General features: G+C 41.7%; 1 protein-coding gene across 6 annotated transcripts in view; it reads right to left on the bottom strand.

Moving 5' to 3' along the window:
• Positions 1–1,756: 1,756 nt before the first annotated feature.
• DPF3 (double PHD fingers 3) overlaps positions 1,757–17,113 on the bottom strand; it is a 168,541-nt gene continuing 153,184 nt past the window's right edge. For all 6 annotated transcript variants that reach the window (XM_064658232.1, XM_064658234.1, XM_064658233.1 and 3 more), the window contains one exon: positions 1,757–16,116. In XM_064658232.1, coding sequence (XP_064514302.1) covers positions 16,046–16,116 — 71 coding nt within the window. In that variant the 3' untranslated portion in view covers positions 1,757–16,045. The remainder of the gene's footprint in view (positions 16,117–17,113) is intronic.

Below are 17,113 nucleotides of genomic sequence, written 5' to 3'. Positions count from 1 at the left end.
GTAAACTTCTCACCTCACTTTTCATCTTCTTTTCCAAATCACTTGTAAATAGATTAAAAAATACATGTCCCATCTTAGATCTCTGGGTAATTTTCCTCCCCCGTAAAAACATATTGTTTATTTACACCTTTATGCTCTACTGCTACAAATACTCTGTGTCTTTTATTGGAACCACCAAACTGGCAATCACACTATTATTCAATAGCATTGCACTGGAAAAAGTGTGGACAGACATTACAGAAATAAAACAAGCAGCAGTCCCATTTTTAGGATTTAGAAGACAAGCTATATTTGTTTTGATCTGTGATTCTAATTATCTTGTAAATTCCTACCACTAAATTTCATCTCTCACTGTATGTAGCATGCAATATGTCTTTCTTTTTGTTTTCTAAATGTATCACCACTTCAAAGTTCATTAAGTCTTTCCCAGAGACTACAGCTGATAAAATCCTCATCTGGATTCAAAGTATTAGCAGAAAGACTAACTCCTCAAGTCTCTGGCACTAAGGCAAAATATTGCCATAAATCCATAGGAAACCAGATTTCATTAGTTCCATTGGTCATGGAATTAATTGTTTGCTCCAGTGCTGGGCACCTGCGGGCAATGGGCAGCAGGAGAGCCAGAGGCTTTTTAATGTTGTTCCTCTGCTGTGTTTTACTTGATTTTTGTGTCAGGATTATGAGATGCCAGGGATGTAAAACAGCTTCTGGGAAGACAACAGCTGCCAGAAACACAGCCTTCTGTTTTGTACTTTGAGCTGTGCATACCATCTAGAGTTAAAAAAATAGTGCTTAGAATAATTTAAAGCAGAAATCTGTTACGTTCCTTCAAAATTACCCGTGCTTGGTTTAATAGATGCTGGATTAATTGCGTGCTGTCTGAGAGCTTTTGTTCCTCTCTGGAATGGCTGTGGTCTGTGCCACAGAGGTGAATGCTACTCTACTGTATGGCAAATTTGACATTGAAGGGCTCTTTGTAGAAATAAGACTGCCATTCTCTCCCATTGTTCCTTTGATTAAACAGTGCCAGCAAAAGAGACAGTTTTGATGGTTGTTTTCATATTATGGGCATCTGGCTACTAAGAGCTGGGCTGAGATCACCAAATCACAAGCCGCTTTAGAGATGTCTGTTTATGCATGCCGATTCCACAGTGATGTGATCCAGAAAAGTATTTGGATATGCACATTGAGGGGGGCAGGGAGGCAGGGAGGAGAGAGAAACAGTTTCTGGGATGTGTGGTGAAGACCATTTGTTGCCCATGTGCTGCTGTTTTCCTCTGGTACCCAAACCTGCAACTTACCAGTACCCCTGAAATAACCCTGGACTGTGGATGTTTTTCCTCCACTTTTAAATCAACAGACTCCCAGTGACCTCTGAGGTACTTTGTGATAAAAATAAAGGAAATCTAACATATTACACAGTGGAGTCATTCATTAGCTGCTCCCCAGTTAGAGCCTCTTTGTAGATACTCACATTGGTGTGAATCAACACTTAGTGATGGCTTGGCAATCCCTCAGACACTTCGGCTTCAGTCGCAGGGACTCTGCAAGATTCTAAGGGCTTTTGGATAGGTTGCTGGCATCTTATGTTTGCTGAATAAACTCTAACACCCAGAGTTCTTCCCAAAATTTTTATCATCTCTTTTTTTTAGTACCAAGGCAAACAGGGAAGATCTTGGGAAGGGGGCACTCCCAACTCTTTCCACACATCTGTTATCCAAACAGATACAAAGGCACGATGAAGGCTACAGGAGCATTTTTCCTTGTACTTTTAATTGAAGTGGCTTTAATATAAAAAAAAAAAAAAAGGTACATACAGGTTCTAAACTTCTGGTTTTTTGCAATGTTTTACACTTCTTCTAAGTTGCAACAGAATATTAGCTACGCAGGTAGTCAACACAGCTAACAAACTACATTACAAATTACTAATAACAGTACAAGATGCTTGGAATACATTCTTGCAAATGTGTATGAATACCAAAGAATTCCTTTGAATTGAGAGGTTTCCAACACACATTGCCCTCTTGTCTCAAGCCCCTGTAGGATTTCACTCACAGGTTTCCTAACCACCAAAACATGGAAGGGCTGATCCTTGGCTGGTACAAGCTATGGTGGCTCCATTAGCATCTACAGAGCAATGTGAGTTGTCATGATTCACTTTGTGCTCAATAGACACCTTCAGATGGGGGTGAAACATCATGCAAGTTTCCATGCATGACAAACCGATGGGCCTTCTTGGTCGGTGCTGGTTAGTGCATTAAGCAATATATTTTTTCTGAGGGTTTCAATCTCTTTCTCCAGGAAGCAATCAGATCAGGATGACTGAAGAACAGTTGTGAGCACCCTGGATTCTTATAGTGCTCTATGTAAAGCTGGGCAAATTTCCCTCAAAAAAAGCGAAGTTTTGAAGCCACTTTGTCACCTCTCCTCCCCCACAAAAGGCTGGCAAAGCTATCAAGCACTTATTAAAACTGAGTGTGAGATAAGAAGAGCAAAGGTCCTCCACACAAGCCATGTCAAAACAAATCTCTACATACACACATTGTAACAATACAGTCACTTCAGAGTTCAAAAGAAAGGTTCACACTTTACAAGGGAGGGAAAGGGGAAAAAAATAACACAAGAAGCTGTCCTTACAATTACGTACCGGTTCCCAAACCTCTAACCTTAGTCTGTGGCCACCAAAAGTAAACGATTTCCAAGAAACATAGTGTAAACTCCAATAAGGCCTCACAGGGTGTAGTGACAGGCAACCTGGAGGTAGTGTACTTGGCTGAAAAGGGATTTGAAAGAAAGATAGGCATTTTTCTCCTATTCTGGTACATTTACAAAACCAAAGACACAGTGACAAACACACTACAGAAATGTGTCTCTCCAGCCTTGTGAGCCTAATTGTGTGCCACCTAGGATTCAGAAGGTTTTTCTTCTGAAGTGACTGGTATATAGGGTTTTCTTCAGACAGGAGCCCTTATTCTTTCCCCCTCATTTGGTTGTTTTGGCTTGCCTCTGTACTTACCATTTGACCAATAGACATTCGGGTTCATCTGAGATTGCTGGATTTTTCTCACAAGCATCAATACAAAACATCCTTAGCACTATTGCCCTGCAGACCAACATCTCAATGGCACACTTGAGTCCACATCCAAAACTCCTCCAGGCTATTCACTGACAATTGTAGTTTTAGTTAAATGGGAAGGATTTTTAGTGAATTTTTTCATACCGCCCCCATCTGAGCTGGATCGGGGAAGACTGCCCCTAAGCCTCTTGGGGCCTGCCAGAAAGGTGGGTTCCTGAAGTGAAGCCTCCCGGGAACTTGGGAGACAGGAGATAAAGGCAAGTACAGACCAGAATTCTTTCCCTTTGTACCTGGGGTTTTTTTGCTCGCTGGAGTGAGCAGACTCTTGGAGCCTTTTCCTAGGGACTGCCCTGCCTCAGCTGCGGCATTTGCCACCTCAGCCGTAGCCGTGTTTCGCATCAGACCAAGCCAGCCCAGCCCCAGCACTGTGCTGGGTCAGCCCAGCCCCACCATTGTCACTCCACATGGTTTGCTATGTCAGAACCCATGCCATTGTCTCAGCGGCATAAGACTTTCCTTTGGATGAAATATCCTTCCAGGTTTTGTTTTAACCTAGGGGGGAGGGGGCTAGCTAGGTAATATTTTCTGCTATTGGGGTTTTTTTGTTTCTTTCCATTTTTAGTAAAATCATTATTTTTCCTTCTTCATTCAGACTCCTCATAATTTTTACCTTGTCTATAGTGGGAGTTGGGGCAGGGAAATAAACAACAGAGGAGAGTTCATCTCATTGGAGGTCTCACCTCCTGAATATGTTGTCATTAAACCAAGACACTGACTGGCATTGGATTATTTTGGTGGGAAGGTACAGAAGTTTGCAAACCCATGACAAGGTTAGCTTTTTGATTCATCAGCACATTAGGAAAAGACTGAACACCAATGGCTCCAGCTCAGAGTACTGACACAAAAGTCAGGTTCACTTCCGCTGCAAAGAGGATAAAAGGCTATTTAGGGGATGCAGAAGTTGACATATTGTAGAAAACATGGTGGTGGCTCACAGGAAGAATTCTTCAGCTGTATTGCCTTTTCAGTGACTTTCATTTTTCTATTCATGTTAATTTGTAAGTACTTACGGTTTTTTCCAACCACATTATCTTGACACCACAGTTATTACATTACAAAAGCAACTACGATGCAGTCACTCAACATACATTATATCATGTGTAGGTAGGGGTATGTACAGCCATGGAAGTGGGGCAGCTTCCAACCCATATTTTGTTGTTTCCATAAGGCAGGCATATCCCAGCTAGTTGAGACAGACATAACCTAGAACATCCTCAAATGTTGAAAAGAAGGCTATGAGTAAATGAGCAGATAGAAACCCCACAAACTAAGCAACAAGAATTAATGCTAGTAGAACGTCCCCTGCTTTGTAGGTCTAAAATTACTAAAATGACTCTCACCTCAAATAATTTTATGATGTAGAATGTGCAGTACGTACAAAGAAAAAGCTACTCTTTCCCCTGTGAATGCAGGGAGTGGATGTGCTTTCTCAGTATTGTCTAGAAGTTACCCAGTCCACCTGCTCTTCCCTAGTCCACTGTCTTTATAACAATGATTCTTTTGTTTCAATGCCTAACTGGTAAGACTAGACTATTTAATTACGAATAAACTTCAAGGTTAGTGTATTAGAAGACTGGAAATAGATACCCTGATACTTCTAAAACAAATAATGCATTGTGCACTTAGTGCTTCTCTGAATCCTCTTTTCACAGAGCAAAGCATCACAATGGCAAGATTTCCATCAGTTCTGAGCCGGGACAGCCAGTTCTAAGAATTAAAAATGTAGATCAGGCCTTCCCAGTCTTTGCTGCCCTGCCAAAAATACTCCCTGCCCCCTAGAGAAACCAGTTCATTCTGAATATTTCTGTGATGTAGACACTTCTGTACTGGGATCCACAGCAGGTGATCAATTGCTCCTATGCTGGCCAGTCATCAAGAACATTTTTTGATCACTTTCTGTATTTCTTAAATAAAAATATAACTAAAAACAATTAATTTGGAAGACTATTTATCCCATACCCAAATTTATCTATTAGACTAGGAAGGACCACAGGAATGTACTCAGTTCCTCAGAAAGTTCTCAGAAATCAAGTCAGGAGCTTCTCATGTTATAGGATGCTTTTTCGTCTTTATGCTGAGCCAAGCTTTAGCACACAACTATTGTGCATTTCACTGAAAGGGTTTTACACAAGAAACAAACTTTAACGATTTCATCACCGTGACATTGAGCGTCATCCCAGGTAAGAGACTCTCTGAAGACTAAAAGAGCCCCTCGGGTACACTTGTCTAACAGCCTTGTCTTAAGACCACTCTGGACCTTCCATGACCCTTATAAAAGTCCTTCAATTATTTGCAAAGGCCTTCCAGGACACAATCTGTCAACAGGAGGCAAGCCACAGAAATGGATGATACCGTGGCTGGACACAGACTATGGTTCTACTGTCTCTGATGACAAGATGGGAAGAGCCCAGTTGGACCCCAGGGCTCAAAGCTAGACATTGTTTAAAATACCTTTTCATTTCCAAACTGAGGAGACGTGATAGCAAAACCAATAAGTTACCTCAAATAAAAGCCCTCAAGTTACTTTTCGAGGCCATTTTTAGTGATAAACCAGTGCCAGATAAAGGAGTAAGCCTCTGAAGTCAGAACACAGTTCTTGGATGTTTTGATCCCAAATTGAATTATTCTTAAAAGGGGGGATAACCTAAAAGTCTTTACAGTCTATTTTTAAATGAGAGGATGTTTTTCATATAAGTTTCAGTAACAGAATAATTTGAAAATAACTGAGGAAACCATGCAGTCACAGATGGTCTGTATTCAGTGTGCTCATGTGAAGCTGCTGTGACTCCACTGCATTAAAAAAAGACATACATTATTCTGTAGCAATTGTCCATGACACTGAGGCTTACAACATAAATATTGCAATACCTCATCCAGTTTCTGTATGACACACCATGTTTTATTGCAGTAATGTCTCATAATAGATGAGGGTGCTGCAGGGTCCTGTTTGGCCGATTGCTATAGGACCCTGGAGTGCACTTTCATAAGCAGGGAATATCTCCCATGGGAAGGGAGTTAAGATGAAGACTGGATGCCAGGAGAACCAGCTAAAAGCTTCGCATACGATCTTAGACAAATATTTTCTGTGCCTCACACCTCCATTTTCCCCCAGCACCTCCATTAAATGGGAGGTTCATTTCCTCACTTGCAGATTGTGCTGGATGCAAGATAATGGAGCACGGCCCTGCCATGCACAGCAGAATGCCTCTAAATCAAGAAGCCAGTGTTTTTTGCCAATGTGACAGATTGAAAAATGCTTCTGGTACTTCCATGAGTGGGTTACTAAGCAACACTTTGGCTTCCAGAGAGTAGCCCTGCTGGATGTGATCTCATGTGCCGGCAGCCTGACCACATCCCCAGCTGGAGCACTGGGGAAAGGAGGGAGAGTGTGTGCCGGCAGCAAGGCTGCATAGCTTCACTTGGCTGTAACACTGGTTCCTTTGAGATGAGCTGTAACCACAAAGGAATAATATCCCAGAGGCGATGATGGGCTCACTCACAGGATGGCTAAAAAGCAAAGACGTACAGTCAGGACATATCACTGGGAGAGAGTTAAAGCGTAGAAGATTTAAACGCAACTCGGTAAACCTATGGCGTATCCTGGGTGCAAGTCTCAAAGCAAATGATGCTGAAGAGGACTGACTCCAGGGAGAGATGATAAAAATGAGAGAGACTGGAACAGATTTCCACATGAAGAGACAGAGAGATCAAAAAGACTAGAACAGATTAGAAAGGGGTAAGAGAGGGGATGTTGGAGCTGACGGAGGTGAGGTCTGATACAGGAGAGAAAATGTGCTGCTGTCCACTGCTTCCTGATATAGCAGTAAGGGGCTATTTACAGAAAATCAGAAGGCAGTACACTGAAAACTGCTGAATCAAGCTCAAACTCCATGAAGTCAGAGAGAAATTTTCCCTGGTTGCTGAGTGCTCCATCATTATCTTTTGCTGAGAATTCTCACTTTCCTTTGGAAACTGTGACATGGCATCACCAGAACCAGACTGAGCCAGAACAGAGCACAAATAGACCAAACTCATCTGAGAAAGAAATAACTATTTTATTACATGTGTTGGCTGTGCTCAACTATTAAGCACTTTAATAAATACTGAAGTCTAAGACTTTTAATAAAGACTAAAGTCTAAGACTACTTAGCCTGGGCTTCTTTAGGACACCAGGCCAACCTCTTGACTTAAAGTCAATGGAGGAATGTAGACTGAGAGCAGCTGAGAATCAGTCTCACCATTTAAAGTATTGGTACTCTTTCATGTGTTGATAAGTCATGCTTCAAATAGGATTGAGATTAAGTTATAAGGGATAATGTTTTGCCTTATTATGTTAGAATGCTAACACACCTTTTCAAAACAATTAGGATTTTCTCCTTCTTCTCCTTCAAGGTGAGTAACACATAGGATTCTAGAGCTATTCCAGATTAAAGTTTACGGTAAATAACAATATGATACACAAATATATATGTGTATATATTTGTATACATAACTTAAGTCTTCTAATTAAAAATCTATACTATAGCATCACAAAGTAAGGCTCTGCCAATGTATTAATGGGAATGCCACTATTTTGAGATCATTATTCAGCATTTTAAAATGCACTTAAAAGTTGATGACAACACAGCTTTTATCAGAGAGAACTACTATGGTGTCACAGATTTATCTTCCTTCTGTTTTCCTTTTGAATAATGAGGACAATGTTGTCCCAAAGTCAAATAAAAGATCAACAGCAAAGATGATAACTCAGTCTTCCTCACCCCAGTTTTAAGTGTTTATGTTTTCTTTGCCACCACTTCTAGTGAAAAAAAAAAGTGTACACTGGTGGCACATTCAGTCTGAAATGGCGAATGAAGAAAAGGTGAACCGATACATTAACATGTACACAAGCTCCTGGTTCTTAGGCAATCGGACTGTCTAGCACAGATGATAATATACTTAAATGCTCTTGAGCTTCTCTTTACATCTGAAATTCAATGAAATAAATTATCTCCAGGCCTATCCCCATCACTTCTGACCCAGGCTGCAGTGATGGAAGAAAGTCTAAGTAAACAGGACTGCTGATCTCTGCTGCAGCACAAAAAATGGAAAGCCATCAAGGAAAAGAGGAAACGTTTCTCCCTGATTTGTTTTTCTTTTTAAAGAACATTTTAAAATTAAAAGGTCTATATGAACTATTGTATGACCTTAATGTGGAGCTGGGATTAAATAAACACATGAGCTTGATTCCCTGCGATGATCAAAGGTTTGTTGAACGCATCCAAGGGAGAGATAAAACCTGATGGTTTGATTTGGACTTGTCTCTATTTTTGAATTCCTCTAGATCTTTCAAATCAGTTTTAGAACATACTGTCTCTGAAATATCGTAAGAAAAGAAAAAAATGAAATAAACAAGGAAAGATGTTCTATAATAAAGCTCAAAGGAGATGACACTTGGAAATTCCTCACGCAGTTGCCATAGCCTTCCCAAAAGGATGCAGGGGCACATCTCCAGTGTTTTACTCCTAGGAGAGCTATGAAGGAAGAGTATGTTAGGCATAATATTTGTGGTTTGTCCTTTGATTTTCAGCAGATACTTCTCTTTTAGTGTTGCTGGCAAATTTTGCACTGGCAGTGCATAGTGAACATCAAAATGCAGTCCTTTGTCCAGTAGCAGCAGATGTCAAGGCTGGAAACAGATCTGTGTTCTACCAGAGTTCATATGTGGCAGAGGGTTTGGCCTTCCAGGCAGAAAATCTGGAGAAATAAAAGGGAAATCCTTATCTTGATTTTCAGAACTGTAGGCACAAGGTTCCTTGATGAGACTTAGAAGTTTCAAAGTTTTATATGACAATAGCAGGAAGAGTCCTATTCAAGTGGACAAAATGTTGGACTGTGCTTTCTCATACACAGGTGAGACAATGCTAGCAAAGACCCTTCAGACTGCTACAGACAGGAATGCTTTCCCAGCCAAGCAATTCAATCATTCAAGACGTGGAAAGGAGATGAACATGAAATGAATGTATCATCCTTTATCAGTCTTCCAGAATACAAAGAATAAAACCTGCTCTTCTCTCTCCCTAGCTCCTGAAAAGTAGGAAGAAATAAAATATTTCCTGAGTCACTGTGGAGGTGAAACCTATAGTTTGTTACAATGAACTGAATCAGATGGATGACTAGACTGACAACAGTCTGAAAGAAAATATCAATACCTGAAAAATCAGCAGTTTTCAGGTATGAAGTGTTCTATTGTTAACTTCATGCACACAAAGGGCAGTAAGCTGATCTGAAAATATTAGTTTCCTCATTTCAAAACAATGGTACCAACATATATTCTAAATGCACTAATACTTTACATTTTCATCAAATGTGGCAGAAATGCACAAGAAATATTAAAAAGCTATTGGCTTGATTCCCCAGCTGCAAATTGCCTGGCATTCTCACTTGCATACAATAAGAGGGTACACCCTAAAAAGCCTTCTGTCCCCCAGAAGTACTTGCTGTTCTTTACCTTCCTTCCTCATTTAAGTGCCTCAATGCACAGTGATGGTGGGGCTAGCCAAATACCCCAGTGGTGCAACTGGAGAGACAGGACAGTGACACACCTCTCTGCTACCCTTCTAAGGCCTGGCCATCAGGACAGCAAAATTGTGCTTGCACATCCTGCAGCCTGGTTCCTTCAAGACAGCCACTAACCCCAAGGGCTGGGAATACTGCCTGAGAATGTCAGTCACTCTCACCCTTGTCTGCAGTGCAGTGAGACCTTGTGCCCCAGCCAGCACCACCAGTAACAGAGCTGGGACACTACCAGCACTCTCTCTGCAAAACTACTCCCAGGACCAGAGACTTGATGCTTTGGCCTCAAATGATGGCACCAGCACTGATAGAATGGAGATGCTACTCTGCCATGGGGACATGGCTGGGCAGCTGCACTTGTAAATTAGTCCCCTTCAAACCTGGCACACCCCATCTCCTCTCCTTTCCCCTTCAGCAAACCTGAGTTTATCTTATATAAACCAGACCAGGTTTGGTGCCTGCCCCAAAAAGCCATTTAACTACCACTGGGGCTGGAGGTCATTGCTGGTAATTATATCACCACTGAAGACAGATTTGGCTTCCTGCCAGTCCCAGATCCTGCCCTCTTTTACCAGAGGAGAAGCACAGCCACAATAATTACACTTTTTTGGTTTCTTCTTCAGGATCTTCGACCTTCGGCATTAAACTCCTGGCTTGTCACCTGTTCCTATCTCCCAGGCAGTGTCATGGGCCCATGGCTGGCAATAATAAATGGTGTAAGGAGCAGTCTAGGAGAGCTAGTTCTTCTTACTCTGCCAGTGCAGCGTGGGAATGCAGCACTGTGGTAAACAGCAGCACTCAGGACTCGCACACTGTTGGTAGGCTCCAAATGTTTTGCAAAAACAGCTAAGAATTGCCATCCTGCTTTTTCTCCAGAAGCAAGTCATAGATTTGAGCACCTGCCCACAGCAGTGCTGCAATCCCTGTTGTAAAAAGAAATAAACCCTGTGCTTTATAACTCCGCTTACGTGGGGTGCAATGTCCTGCTCCCAGACTGGCTCAGAGCAGCTCTGACTGTCCATGTCAGCAGGCAGCAGCACAACCCACAGCACTGCTGTACAGGCTGTCTCCCATTCAGGTCAGCTGTTGTTAGCTGAGGTCTGAGTTGGACAATGAGTATGTGAGCACCTCTGCCTGTTTGGCTACAGGCTGTTTTTACAGACACCTCTTGTCGTGGGGGCTAGGCCAGCACCCGCCTGCAGCAGTGGTCACCCTGCTCAGCTCCATACTTACCCTGTCCTGTCATGCAGTATATCATGCAAAAGTATGAGATGCTAGGATCATAATGAACCTAGACTGGTTAAAGAGGGCTTTCCTGTCCTGTCTGCCTGCTCCTCTCTACAGAACTTATTTTCACAGAAATGGAGAACTGGTCAACTGTTGAAATGTCAGGGGACCTCCTCATGAGCAGCCCACAGCCTCCTGTAACAAAATTGACTAGACAATCCATCTTTTAATCATGTCCTCCATAAGATTTGCATTTTCTTCCCTCTCAGACTGGTGCAAGATTTTTCCCAATATAAATTAGATTAACTTTAAAATTCAAATATGGAAATGATTAATTCTAAAAAGATTGAAACAATCATTTTCAACTCTTCCGATATTTCCCCCATATTCTTTGTAGAACTAATTTACCAGATTGGATTTGGATATGTGAATAATTTACAGTTCTCTCAAAAGCACATTTTTTAAAAATAAATTTACTCCACACAGAAAAATCATGCCGAGCCCTACCTGGAATTTTCTTGCCCATAATGCACGCGATCCCTCTGGCAGTGACAAGCTTAATTAATATTCCTTTCTACCTCCATCCACTCTCACCTCCCAAATGACCCCTGTCAAAACACATGCTGTAGGTGTAAGGAACATGGAACAGCCCCATAACACTGCATGGTGCGGGAGAGTCTTCCTTTGGGGCAGAATTTACTATGCTCCTTTTAAAGGGAGATGAGAAATAATGATTTCAAAGTTATTTAGAGTAGCATTCGCTTCAAAAGAACACACTTAACGGTGACTTTCCTAGCTTGAGAACTGGCCTGAGGTACATTTACAGAAATGCTATAAACTCAGTGCAATGACACAACTATGGAAATGTGGTTTGGAGGCAGATTAGGACCCATCTCATGTTTCTTAAAGGTATTGCCTTTTCCAGACTACAGGGGAGGCTCTGCGATGGCAACATGGGTTCACCTCCTCAGTGTCACCCCTTGGATGCTCCCCCTTTTGAGACCATTTCTCCACCCCTCTGGTTTCTGAGTCTGCCACTGCAGGTGATCCCCTCCCCAGATGGGCTTCCCACCATGGACAGAAAACTGGGCAACACAGCACTCAAATGTGATAGAGGGAGAGCCAGAAGCAAGCCATGGCTTCAGACAATACAGTCTGAATTCTTCAGTCTCTGGAACAGCCTGAGGTAGCTAACGCCAAAGTAGCTGCCATTGTGGGCATGAAGGAGGTAATGTGCAATTTACTGCATCAGTAAAGACGATTTTCTGTCAGTGACCTTTTTTAGGTTATCCAAAATGAGTTAAAAATTAGAAGTATCAGGTGCATATGTTTAACTAACATACTTCAAGGCCATTATGCAGACACTGCTTTTATTTAAATATGTCCTCTCACACAGTAAACATCTGTTTTCATAATAAGACCAGGAAGAACAATTACATCATCCAGCCTGACTTCCTCTATAACACAAGCCTTTTTCAGTCAGACTTTCCTGTGATTAACTAAGATTGCATTTAATTAAAATACATCTAGGAATCTGTCCGTTCTTGATTTGAAAACTTCAAGGCATGCAGGATCTACCATCTTTCATGGTAGTTTGCCCTGATTTGTGCTAAAATAACGCTTGCCTTGCCTACACAGAAGAGTTTTGAAAAATGCCAGTTTGTTCACCCTAGGGGCTGCCAACAACCTTGCAGGTCTTGCCATAGCAAGAGAGAGAGAACAGCACAGTGAGCCAGAACCTTCACATTGTTTACTGGCCAGACCAGATCACTGCTGTAACATTTGCCTGACAGCGGATGGTGTTGCCCAGGTCATTCCTCCCAGCAGTCATGCAGGAAGACTATCCTTGCCAGGATAGCAGATGACAGGGAATCAGTTACCAGAGCTTCTAAACTCCTATTCCAAACCCCCATGGTTGTGCCACAGCCTCTCCACATCTCAGTAAAGCTGGTACAGCATTGTTCACTTGGGGGATCAGTTAGTATTTCTAAAGTGCGCCAAGATGTATGGCTCTGAATGGACTCTAAAGATGTCACTGAGTGGCCCCTCCAGCCCCTTATCTTTGACCAGCTAGTGAAGTAGGGAGGCTGTAGCTGGAGGAAGTTCTCAGCAGGGGAGAGCTTGCATCTAATCTGCTGCCAAATTTACCTAGAGCTGCCTGGCTACAGAGCACAAAGCTAGAAAGTTGAGCTGGTCCACTTGTGGATAAGTACTCTGTCACACTGATCTCAGATGGCAAACAATGTTTTGCCATTGAAGATCTAGCAATCTCTCCTTCCATCATACCTCATTAGTGATGAAACTTCAGCAAGGCCACTGAGGAGTATTTCTGAACATGAAAGATACTCTTTGCTGCAGAATGGTTGTGGGAGGAGAAAACAGTCAGAGCTATGGATCAAAACCACAAAATAAGAAAGCAGGTGTGTGCAGAGAGCACAGCTCCTTTAGCAATGTCTCCGTCACAAGGATGGAGACCACTGAAATTCTGCACCAGCCACTCCCACCTGAGACTTGCATGATGAGCCACCACTGTCTGCTTAACACACAGGCTAAAACAACGTGCATTTTCCTCTTCATTTGAGAATGCAGACATTGTCCTACTCCTCTCCCAAAGTCAATGCAAATACCAGGAAACTGGAAGGTGATGACCATTTTTATGATGGAACTAAGCCCAGCAGGACTTAGGCTGAGGACCAGCCCAAACACTAATCCACATCTGCTGCTCCCCCTGCCAGCACCACCATAAAACTTTCCTCCAGCACGCACACTTCTCAGCTCCAGTCACTCTTGCCAAAACATCCATTTTCTGTGAGAGAGTACAGTGGTGTCTCTGGTGAATTTGCACTCCTGGCCACAGCAGCAACAAGACTTTGTGTAAGACTGAGCCATGTGATGGTCCCAAAGTACCAGGTCAGCAGGTTCAACCACACCAACAGATGGGTGTAAATGCTCATGCAGATGAGCTGTGTCCTCCAAGTGCTCACCAGGCCCAGGGCAGTTCCAGACTGGGAGGAAGACGCTTTATTTTACATTTGTTCTGGAGCTTTGTCCCAACAGGCACCAGACACCTAATGCAGGTGCATGAGCTTCCACTTTGCTCTCCCCACACCTGATGCTCACATTTCTTTGTGCTCTCAGCTCATCTGAGGAGTTGTCACATGGAAAGCCTAAGATATTGAATCAATTTTGCAGGTAGCAAATGCAGTTGCTCCAAGAGAGATGTGATCTAATACAATTAGGATAAATAATTCCTAAATCTTTTTTTAACAGGTTAAAATATTAATGCTGCAGACTGAGAAGAGGCTGCAACAGTAGGCAGGAGAATCCAGCAGCTGACAACAGCCACTTTTGAACAAAAAACAAAAGGGGAAGAAACTACCTAAATAATGAGGGAAAGTGCATTAGGTCAGTATAGCTCATTCTAACTAAGTGTAATTAGCAGGAGAAGGAAGAAAAAAATAGATTACCAATATTCTTTCACAATGTTTTTCAAGTGTTTGGGGACATTTAATTTTGCAGAAAAGTTTCAACCAAAATAAACATGCCAGATATAATCTTCAGTGTCCTTACCTACTTGTACAAGCAACATGAGTCATATGCTGCTTGGGACTCTCATAAATTTGTATTATAAACCCACTGAAATCTATGCATAGAAAGTAATACACATCATACCCAAGAAAATGGTTATTCTGGGCTACTTGGCAGTTGAAGGAGTGGCAGGTTTTTAACTTTAAAGATGCATCTTGTAGAAGTTATTGATGTACTCATCCTCCTAGTGATGTTTTAAATTATTCAGACTTAACTGCAATAAACTTTTTTTGAATGATGCTCTTACTTACTTAATGTTTCTTCATTTCACATGCAGAGGTTTGTTTAAATAAAGTAGAACTATTTCTATTTAAATTTTAAAATCATTATGAAAATCCTTCTTTTCATATTAGATTCAATAAGTTAGTCTTTCCTTTAGAGCTGGGGAAGGTTTTTTTGACAAATTATCTCATTTGCCAAAAAATGCAGTTGTAGAGAATTTGGGGGCAAAATTATTTGGAAATTCAGCTAGACCTTGTTAATGACTTTGACAAAAAACTGTAACACTTTGGAAATGCTGGAAATCCTGATTAGGCAATTCCCAGAAGAAGATGAAATTTTAAGTTGCAGAACATTTTAGCTTAGCAATTTCAAAAAATTAATCAAAAGTGCCTCATTTGACCCTAAGGCAAAGTTGTTCCTTTTTGCGGCTTACTTTAGATTGCTCAGAAAATTGACAATTTTATTTTCTGTGATCAACTTAAGATGACATTTTCTCTTTTGTTCAATTTTCTGAGCTAAATGGAAAGTCAGTTACATACATAACCATTTGGAATTTTCTGAATAAAAAAAAATTATGAGGTTGGACTGTATGCTGGCATTGCAGTGGGACAGTGTGCCTGAATATCCTGAAATACCAAAGACGGTAGGCTTTTCTAAGCATACATACCAGTGCTGCTCTTCCTTCAGATACACTAAAGACAAGTTTCTAAAGATCTGCCAAATCAGGGCATTTGATCCAATGGAGAAAGTGTCACCCCAAAAAAGTTTTGATCGGTGAACACGTGCTGTTCATGAACTGGGAAGTATTGAACTAATTGCAATTATCAGAGCACCCCTCATAAACACCCATTCATATACAGAGTGGTTGCCATAAAGAGATTTCCAGTCAAGCTTGTGAAAAGAAGCATCTGGTGCTGCTCCTAGCTAAAGTACTCACCAATAATTCCTTGGGAGATATCTTACTACTTTTGCTTTTACAAAAAGACTAAAGAGAAAGCACAAGGCCACACAAAATTGACTTTTCCCTGTTGATATAACAACCCTCCCCCTTCTGTAATGTATGTGAGCCTGTTAATGGCAAGCAGCAACCATGCATAGCAGTGAAGAAATTTCATCCAGAGCATCGGAAAAATACACAATCCTTCTAGTAGAGCCCAGGAGGTATGGCCTTAGTGACAGTGAATACCACAGGTACCTCTTCCTGTATTTGAGTGTCCGTTCATTTTGGTGTGGGTTGTGTCTTTGTGTTCTGGATGGGAATCGTGTGCTGGTATGGCAACACCAGGAGCAAAGTGTTTCTTTGACTGCTGGAGCTCCTCAGGCCTGGTAGCCAAAAGCTGATGCTCTCTCTCGGAGCAGCTCCTGGCACAAATGACAACTCCAGCTACCTGCAAATGAAGAAATCCTTCTTATAGGAATGACAGCAAATCCAGGCACTCAGAGTTTATGTCAAGATTGGCTTGAATAGGATATCAGGTATTCCTAACACTGGAATTGCCTGTATTTTTGTGAAGTGGTCTCTGCTGCCCTTGGTGTTGTGTCCATAAGTTTTCCGCATAAACTACAATGCTGCATAAACTACAATACACCACTTCCCAGTGGAATAGAAACCTTTAGCTTATTATTAGCTTCATTTCAAAATTTTCCCCTCCTGATTTAGCTTCCTTTTTACCAAAGTTACAAATATTAGCTCCTGAATCCATGATCGATTTGTAATTATTCTTGTCTTGCCCTTCATGTAAACTGCAGTCATTCACACTCACTTGTCTCCTTCTCCAATTCTACTGCTCTCTGCAGATTTTAGGATCTATAATGTTAGGAGACTAATTCTTCTGCTCCACAGTCAAGTGACAAACTACAACCAGTTGTAGTATAGTCAGATTGAACTCCCTGCAGAGGTCATAACTACATACCAAACGTAATACGTAAAATTCTCACCCTGCCAAGGCAGAAACGGATCATAGAGCAAGAAAAATAATTCCTCTTAACCCAGTCTCCTGACAACAGACTCTCAGGTGCTTCAGAGAGGACCTCCCTGTCTGGGGCTTTCTCTCTGGGACTTCAACTTCTTAGGAAGTCCAAAGTCACAATTGAGTCCTGAGTCACAGGACCTCAGTTCAGTTGACTAAATTGAGGTGACCAATGACATGTGGGACATCCCAAGGTACCCATGACCCACAAAAGAGTCATATCCTGGAAGAGGAGGTAGAGACAAGGCAAGACTGAATAGGATATCACAGACCACACTAGACCTTCACATCTTAATTTTCTTTCTTTCCAGTGCTACTTGTCTCTGCTTTGCTACTGCTTCCTTAACCCTGCATGGCCTAGATCACCTTTCTGAAATTCTTCCCTTCTCTACAAGGACTTAATTGTGATTTTCAA

This window comes from Pseudopipra pipra, chromosome 6, assembly GCF_036250125.1.
Source record: "Pseudopipra pipra isolate bDixPip1 chromosome 6, bDixPip1.hap1, whole genome shotgun sequence".
NCBI lineage: Eukaryota > Metazoa > Chordata > Aves > Passeriformes > Pipridae > Pseudopipra > Pseudopipra pipra.
The sequence above is the reverse complement of the archived record's forward strand: the minus strand, read 5'-3'. Positions and strand labels throughout refer to the sequence as shown.